The following is a 9,425-nucleotide window of genomic DNA, read 5'->3' on the forward strand; positions in this document are numbered from 1 at the left end:
CGATGTGAAGTCTTGAGTTCGGAGGTATGTCTTGTGTTGCTATAGGGCAGATAAGTTCGGCGAGGTGTGTCCCGAACTTCTATAAGGCAAGCCAGTTCGATGAGGTATGTTCCGAACTGCTACAAGGCAGGCCAGTTCAGTAAGGTATGTCCCGAACTGCAGGCGAGCCAATTCGGCGAGGTGTGTCCCAAACTGCTACATGCAGGCCAGTTCAGGTTACTGTTTGACTTGGAGCCGAAGGGAGAATTTGGGCTCCTAATGGGAAATTCGGACTGCTGGTAGGGGAATTCGATCCGTTGGTTTCTCCCCTTGATCTTCCTTCATCACCTAGTATTTATGATGTTTACATTACACTTTTCCAATTGCTGACAGTCACACGTTAGATAAATAAATTAGACTTCAGAACTCTCACAAAGTTTAGAAACCTTGCTTAATAACACCATGAAAGAGTTACAGTGATGTGTAACAGAGGATGGGATTGCAGAAAATATTACAAACCCAGAAATGATTATAATATTATTGATTGAACAGAATAACAATGGCATCAAACAACCAGCCTTTAAATTGCAGCTGTAAAGGGTATTTTACTTGTTGACTTGTACTTTACTAGGAAAAGAAAAAACATTGAGATAAAACCAAAATTTCCTATGCCCGTAAAATAAGAGGCTAGGGAAAGTCATTCAAAATTATAACATAAAGAACAAATAGAATCCATAGAACGATGCATAATGTACCACCTAGTCCCCACTCGTAAATTGACTTTTGACATACTCGGTAACGCCCAAGAGTTGCCGTCTCCCCGCTCTCTGCTGGTGCCCAAGATCAAGAGAAGGGAAGAGAAATTTCAAACTCCGGAACGATAAGATGAAAACTTCACCAAAAATATGGCGTGTTATTGTTACTCACGTTTACTGTATGAATACATCCAACTTAATCTGGCTTATTTCATATCCAAATGGTTCTCTCTCTCTCTCTCTCTATTTATTTATTATTTATTATATTTTTTTTATTTTTCTCCCTGATTCTTTTTGAAAAGAAGCCTCTTAAAAAATTGTTTTTTCCGCCAAAATCTGTACATCTTCATAGGGTTCTGAATGGGTGCCTCCGCCTCTCTATTTTCACTCTACGATGACTGTCGTTGTTTATGGGCTTCAATAATCTTTCTGCTTCAATTTCAGATTGGAGAGAAGATTTAAGCCTCCTCAAATGTCCTATGCACTGCTTATGATCATAATAGCTTCTGTCATGGATACCCTGTTCGTCTGGATTCAGCTTTCTCTGGTAAGCAGAATGCCACTTGGCTTGCAAATAAGCAAAAGACCTCCACGGAGGAAGAGGCATTGAATTTTGCTTGAGAGAAGACCTTGCAGCTTCCACCATAACTTGAAGGAATTGTCTCAACTTTGACAAGGAACCTAGGTAAACCACCGGAATTGATTTCAATACTGCACTGTAAGATTCAACTGCCCTTGCAATTTCGAAGTGGCTTCGGAAATCAATATCGATAATCAAGCGTTCAGAGTTCCCAGTATCACGATGAATGACCACATCAATATATTCATGATCACCTGAATAACAACAATCGAAGGGGAAAAAATTTAAGAAAGATTCAAATTGAAGCAGTAATTTCACTTTTTGCCTAGGACAGGAATGTGCAAGTAGGAAATTTCCAATGCCCAAGGGGCCATTCAATAATGGCTGAAGTTAATAATTTATTGCTTTGTCTTCTAGTGGATAAAACAACTAAATCATAAACATTCAAGGGTAATAGTAGTGAAAAACCTTATATGGCCTATTTCTAAACCTATAATAATTTATTGCTTTGTCTTCTACCCAACTTCAGCTTCAGCCATCAAGGAGCCCCAACCTTCTTAAAAACTTATTTTCTAAACCACTGCTTGGGAAGAGTGTATAGTGAAAAACCTTATATGGCCTATTTCTAAACCTTGTATTTGTACAGCCTAAATGACAAAAACAATAAGCTTTTCAGTTAAGCCACTTCAGATGTTATCAAATGGCCCCTAAAGCTGATTCATCTCAATTTTTGAATGTAAGAAAAGCTTGTCAGATGATCAGAAACATGTAAAGACAGGTCATTTCTGTTCTAAAACATCAGACAGGATGGATGCATAACATGAGTATTCAAACCTGCTATGCATGCAATGTCTATCATAGAATATGATGACATGTGGTTCAAGATATACCATCACTATTATGCATAAGGCTGCAACTTGGGCCGGGTTGGCCCTAACCCAACCTAAAAAAATTGGGTTGGGTTGGGTCGGGTTGATATTTGGGTTAGGGTTAGGGTTGAAATTCATGAACCCGACTTTACTTCGGGTTGGGTTAGGGTTGACCCCTTAGTCAATCCAACCCAACCTGAACCCGATTCTATAGTACATGTCATATATAAATATATGTTATATGTAATATATAGCATACATTGATTTGTTCAGATGCATGATATTTGTATAGCCCCCACCACATAGTATCATGTATTTCTTCTAAGATAATCACTTCACTTAATCCTAATCAGAAAGACTAAAACCTTAATAATATTATTTTATGTTTTTTTGAAAATTTTATTCTTCATCTCCTCTAAGTTGTTTTCCGCCCAAGAAAGATCTATCGTAAGCCATAACTCATAATAAACTATAGTTATTTCTAACACTTGTTTTTCTGAATTGTGTACCAAAAAAAAAACAAAAAAAAAACGCCAACAAACAAATACTAATGAAACATAGGATTCATATATGTAGTGAAAGTTGAGTTAAGATCTAAAATCGAGAAATTTATGAGGTTTTAAGGGATGGGAAGAAGGGTGGGGTGGGTTGGGTTGGGTTGGTTAGGGTTGAAGGAATTTAGTTAGGGTTAGGGTTGGGTTGGTCGGATTGGGTTAGGGTGGCTGGGGTTTAGAACTTAAGGTGGATTTAGGGTTAGCCTCACAGCCCGACTTGCAGCCCTAATTATGCACCTGAAACACTAAAAAGACACCAGAGTAGCACAAAGTCGGTTGATTTGTCAGCATACCTCCAGGGACCTTTCCAGAACCTTGCCACTTGGATACACATACAGCAGCATCATAACCATAGGATCTCAGGAGCTTTGCCAAAGAAAACCTGATACAGCTAGCATTACATGGGCTTGACTTGACAGTGTGAAGATCTGTTTCATTGATGGAAAGTAGAATGGAATGAACTGTAGACAACAGGTCACTCTCATACTGATCCACTTTGTGCCGATAGAGCTGAAAAATAAAAGATAATAAGCAAAATCAAGCCTAATTAGAAACTACAGTTAAAAACCAAGATGTGGAACAAGAGAAAAAATTAATTGGTCCCGTAATAGAAAGCAGACAACCAAAATGAGTTGTACAAATTGAAATTCCAAGAGGGGAAGAATTTGCTATCGCATTGATAGAAGTTTAGTCCACGGCATTGCATAAATGATACATGGAATAGGTTCACATATTGCACAACTTGCATAGATTTGCATAGTAAAATTTTAAATGCAAATCTCACCTACAGAACTCTCGGCATAAATTCCTCCAGTTGTCTTAATTTATCTAGCAAAGGAAGAGATTCTCATAGTTCTCCATAGTTCATCCAAGGGCATCAACGGACAACGCACCTTGAGCATGTCACTCTAGTCTCTAGACTAGAGGATTGCCCAAGCAACCTACACTTGTATGGGACCCTAGGTGGTCGGTCACCTAGGCATCAAGGTGACATTTTCTTCTGATAAACTGCACGGTGTTTTTTTTTTTATCATCAATAAACCGAAAGGTGTTATAATATAATAAATTAAAGCATAACATGATTTCCTTTTTTTTCTGTGTATTCTTTAAAATAATGCATGTGAGGCTCTTGGTAAAAGAGAAAAGTGAGAACAACGAAGCTCAATCAGTTCCATCTAACTTAGATATTGATTTGGATAGGGGGTAAAAGATTTTCTCCAGCTCTAACCTTTCTCGTTAAAAGAGATTCTTTTTTTTCCCCTTCTATAACCTCATTCTCAAGACTTTAGGTCATTTCCCCTTTTTTTGTGATAAAAAAGGATTTTTTTTTCATTTCCACTGTATTATCAAATGCACGTAAGCCATACTTCAGACTACTTTTCTTAAGTTGTTCATAATTGCTGCATCTTTCTCACTATTGTTGGGTTGCTTTCTCAAACCTTTTTAATTCTGGAAGCCAGTAAAGTTATGCTCACTGCTTCTGTTATGTATCATATCACACTGATTACCATTACTATACGATAGACAACTTCCTTTTTTTTTATATCTATACAATATAGGTTACCTTTTCAAAAGCAACATTAATCTGCTGAAATGTCTGATCAGCGAGTATAGCATAATGCAGGAGCTAAAGCTGATGAGCTATGCATCACCTAGGCACCTTTGTCAAGGACTAGCAACTAGAGATGTCTAATCACCTTGACAACAAGATTAAAACTAGGAACAGACTTAGCATTTAACATTTGGCACTAGTCTATATTTGCTTGCCAACTTTTAAGATGGGCACAGAAAGGAAAGAGCATCAGTTTATGCATGGAGTGAGCTCTATGACTTTCCATAAGGCTCAATGCCCAGACCTTCAAGGACCTTCAGTCACTAGCTCCAGACAGCTATAGATTGCCTCCCGTAAGCAGAGGAACCAGATAAGTCTTAGAATTGCATTCTTTTCATGGCATGAGAGAGAACAACACTGCTTATGTATTTATTTCTATAAAATCAAAAGTGCTAAAGGGTCAAAATAATAGGTTTTACTATGGATACCTAGAGTTCAGTTCAGGTAACATCTTTTTTTTTTCAACTAAGAACAATATCAACCATTTAGACCTTATTAACACCCCTAGATGAACGTGGATGCACTTTAGATTATTTCACCAAAAAATAACTGCAGCACTTCATTGTTTTGAAGGCACAGCTCACAGGCAAGGCTCACTAGTGGGGGTACCTCTTATTTGGATTGTTGCTATGTTTTGATGGAATACACTAGAATTTGATGTCCAATGGATAATCTATAATATCACAGTTTTTACCCTTGATATTTACTGTTTAAACTGTTTAATTATCTAGAACTTGAATGCATAAAGCTATGACATTTGTGTTACACAAAGCTGTAACCAATTGAGTTAATAGGATTTTTGAAACATTCCACTTGTTTCAGATTTAGATTTGCATATTCTTGTATATTAAGCTTTTCTTTTGATTTTTCCAAGAGTGGTACTTCATTCTGTAATATAAAAGAAATCCCTTACACTTTAGTTGTGTTTTCCGCTTTTAAAAAACTGAGGCATTTATCATGTAGTCATGTAGATATTCTATTGATGTACCTGAGGCTTTCAAAAAATGATATAACTCCATCAAGACAGGAAATCCATCAGAACCATTTAGCATGATATGTCTTGCAATTCTTATTATATGCTAAAAACATCCGAGAAGAACAAACTATGCATTTCTTTGCTAGAGAATATGCAACTTGAAATCATCGGAACTGTCAATCCTGAACTTTCCTGCTACCAATATCCCTTATAGTTTAAATCATGCCTATCCACCTGATGACTTTTATCAAATGCTCCTAATCAAGAACAACAAACTAAAGAATATGCAACTTGAAATCATCAAAACTGTCAATCCTCAACTTGTCCGCTATTAATATCACTTAAAAGTTTAAATTATGCCTATCCACCTGACGACGTTTACCAAAAGCTCCTAATACAATTCAATACTTTACCTGCATCAAAAAAAAAAAAAAACTACTAATAAAATCCTAAACGAAAACCTTTAGAATGGTATAAGTGAAACTTGATGATATGAAACCAAATGCTTATATGCAAATCCTTCAAGCAGGAGCAATAATCATTGATAAATACTACAACGTCTGGAAGCAAAAGAAGCACGTAAAGACCAAAAAGAAAAACGGAAATCTGCAAATACTTTGAATGTAAAGAAGTTTGTTCACACCCCTGAACAAGCTTCAAGTGATGAATATTAAAAAGGGTAAAAGACTTAAACATACTCTGGGTTTTGGTTAATTGACTTAAACATGCCCTCAATTTTGCAAAAGGACTTATGCATGCCTTGGCACGTTATCTTGGATGGATTAAACAAATGGACAAATTTACCCTTTACTAAAACGTCGAAGGAAGTCCTCTTCTATGTTGAAACACCCTCAACTTCCTCTACTCAAATGATGAAAAATAATGGAAATCAATTTGTCTCTAGTTTGTACAACAATTACACAAAGGATTTGTATTAACAATCCCCATAAAAGGCCTGAGAAATGGGAATACCTGCAGGCTGCAGCTACCTTCTACTGTTAGGGGCTAGAGTCTGTAGGTCAGTTCTTGGACGTAGTGTACATGGCTGTCATGGCAGCATTGAGTTTGGGTGTTTGATTGTATCTCCCCCCACCCCAAACACCCCTCAAAAGAAAATAAAACCAAATTAGTTTGTTATATTTGTGCCATGAATCTGATCCCTTCTGCTACTAACAGGACCTAAAAAACAAGCTAATTACATCAATATCCATTAAATTACAGAGCATTACACTATCAGGAGCAAATAATCAATTCTGTAGCGAAGGGGGTTACATTCCCTTCATGGTAAGCCCTAGTCCAACAACCCCAGAACTGATTTGCGATTTGCATAATTTACCATCTTAAACATAAGATGCAATGATGAAAATGGGAAGAATCCCTCCCTCTCTCTCTCTCTCATGGTAAATACTAGTCCGACAACCCCAGAACTGATTTGCATAATTTACCATCTTAAACATAAGATGCAATGATGAAAACGGGAAGAATCTCTCTCTCTCTCTCTCTCTCGTCGAACAGGTGGCGGCTATCTCTGTTTTCTAACCCAGATCAATTTGTAGATATTACTGATTATTAACAGGGCAGAGAAGGGTAAATGGGGTTTCTAAAAAATTAAATAGGCCACAATCCACATAACCTCATATTTAATTGTAATTAACGTTTTTTAAATAGAGGGTATATTTAAGTCTAGTGGAGTGACTGGGGTCGCAAGGCACTCTACTATGGACATGCAACCTTGTACAACTTTATTTACAATATAATTTAATCACCACTCTTTTTCCTGAAAAAAAAAAGTATGTACAAGTCATTTTGCAAAACTCAGGGTATGTTTACCCTATTAAAAACAACTCATACAAAAATTATGAGAAAAAAAATTAAACACAATAAAGGTGAAAATTTGAAATCCTTAGTTCTTAGTTATCCTAACGAGAGAGAGATTAGATTGGTAGAAATTTGCGAATACAGAAATTGCACAACTAACCGAATTGAAGCATAAAAATGCCAGATTACAAGAAAACCACGTCAAGAATAGCCAAATACAACCATGTATAACAAATACACTCTTACTAAGTTGACAGTTTTCACGGTCACAACATAAAAAAATTAACCTTTGCGAAATAACGATTAATGAAAAAGGGTGAAAGGAAAATAATGCAATCAAGTATAGGAAAATAGTCAAAGAAATAAATAGATGCAGCGAAAAAAGTAAAAGAGGATAAATTTATACAAAACGACTAACCGAAATCCTCTCGGCAAGATGGGCAAGATCAGAGAAACCAGAATCGCTGTCGCTGCTGCATCTCGAATCTGCACCACTGCTCCCGTTCTCCAGGAAATCGGTCACCATTACGGCCAGGTCGTGCTCGCTGTCGTGGCTGAAACCATCGACCTGTCCAACGAACGGTGCACCATCGCGACCTCCCGCCAGCCTGAACAAAAGGTCCCCAGCCGCAACGCAAACGCGACAATCCGTCCCTCCAGCATTGCGGACGTCGCCTTCAGCGGGCCGGACGGTAGCCCTGGGTTCAAACGCCCACGTTCCCAGCTTAACTGAATCTTGCGATCACAAGAATGACTATTAGTCCTTATTCCAAACCTTAATTTCTCCGTTACAAGCATGGAGATTCGTAATTAAGAGAAAGAAATCAAAAATTGATCTCTGAGGCGAAAAGGAATGTTCTTCGACAACCTGAAACGAAGAATAAACCGGAGTGATTGCTTCCAGAACCCTAAAGACGAAATCCTATACCATGACCGGGGTTTCGGCAAGAGAATTCGAGAAGCAAAAGCAACAACTGAGTTTCTCGGACGCGAATCGGTTACCGAAACCAATTTGAATTCGAGAACCCCTAATTGAGGACGGGCGAGAAAGAAATAAACATACCCTAAAAAGCTTTGTTTTTGCTGGTGCTTTTCATCGTTGGGGGGGGGGGGGGGGTCTTCGATGATGATGATCCAAAGGGCGAGAGGAGGAAGAAGGGCCTGCTGCAACCCAAGGGATGAGAGGCGAAGGCCGAGGAGAGGAAGGAATAGATATAGGACGAATGGACGATGGATGGCTGAATGACGCTAATACCCTCGTGTAACTAAATGAATGCTCATTAAGGATTATAAATTTTAAATTCTCCCGAAATTTTAGTGTACATTGGATTGCATTGGTTGATTTTTAAATATATCAAGAAATTTTGGTTTCTGAATAAGAGAGAGAGAGAAGGCAGAAAGCTTAGCAAAATGTGTGAACTTAGGCCGAAAAACCGAGAAAATTCGTATCGGTATCTCCCATCCTATCACCTGAGACCTGACCATACCATAAAATAGTGGCTTTGTTAAGCCACGAAATGCGAATGAGAGATGTATTGTTACTTTATACCATGGTGATGACCTTTATCGTTCTCGATGTACCTCATCTTCCACACCTTCCACGTTGCCTATAAGATCGATTTTTGTTGTAATTTGAACGAAACCAAGATGAGCCAATAAATATGTATTGGGTTTAAGAAACACAATGAAACCAAAATACAATCAATCGGCATCAATTCTATTGTAATCCTAAGGGTTTGATCGGTGAAAAACCTCTAAAATCATAGATCTTTCTATAAATTATATATATATATATAAATTCAGACACGAAGCATTGACTCGACTTGAGAGGCGGTGGACAGGGTAAGTAACCCCCACTCCACGGGAAAATTGAGGGATCCATTCGGATATTATCAAGCAAGATGCGGGCCGGTGTTTCTAGTTCTCGGCCCTACGCAAAACGCGAACGCTAAAAGGTAAAAACCGCGCAACCCTCAGTACGGACGGCCCTTTCCTTCGTCCTTCGTCTATTCATCTTTTTTTTCTTTTACTTGATTTACTACACACCGGTGAATGATTCCGTATTAATTACGTGGATCAGTAATGTTAAATTTATATTTATTAATATTTTAAATAATTATTAAATTTTTAAAAAATGTTTTCTTAATAATTATTAAAATATGAATAATTTTTTTTTATTGTAATAGGTAGAGAGTTAATGATTAATTGAGATTGATAGAATGTAGACAGAAATAATTGTGAATTATTATTTTTTATACTTTTTAATAATATATTAAAAATAG

At 37.4% G+C, this 9,425-nt stretch overlaps 1 protein-coding gene across 5 annotated transcripts; it reads right to left on the minus strand.

The window, feature by feature from the left end:
• Positions 1-488: 488 nt before the first annotated feature.
• On the minus strand, positions 489-8,608 carry LOC148870538 (cruciferin (DUF506)). 5 transcript variants are annotated; one of them, XM_088968262.1, is made up of 4 exons: positions 8,207-8,608; positions 7,562-7,878; positions 3,031-3,247; positions 489-1,568 (listed from the first exon to the last, which is right to left on the minus strand). In XM_088968262.1, the coding sequence occupies exons 2-4, from the start codon at positions 7,667-7,669 to the stop codon at positions 1,081-1,083; spliced, it is 813 nt and encodes a 270-aa protein (XP_088824388.1). In that variant the 5' UTR covers positions 7,670-7,878; positions 8,207-8,608; the 3' UTR covers positions 489-1,080. The 5 variants fall into 5 exon arrangements, with proteins under 5 accessions (XP_088824388.1, XP_088824391.1, XP_088824390.1 ...); XM_088968265.1 differs by having other exon boundaries at positions 7,562-7,872; positions 8,207-8,359; XM_088968264.1 differs by having other exon boundaries at positions 7,562-8,011; positions 8,207-8,330.
• Positions 8,609-9,425: the final 817 nt, after the last annotated feature.

Source organism: Nelumbo lutea, chromosome 2 (assembly GCF_056320005.1).
Source record: "Nelumbo lutea isolate HS-2025 chromosome 2, American lotus-T2T, whole genome shotgun sequence".
Taxonomy (NCBI): domain Eukaryota; kingdom Viridiplantae; phylum Streptophyta; class Magnoliopsida; order Proteales; family Nelumbonaceae; genus Nelumbo; species Nelumbo lutea.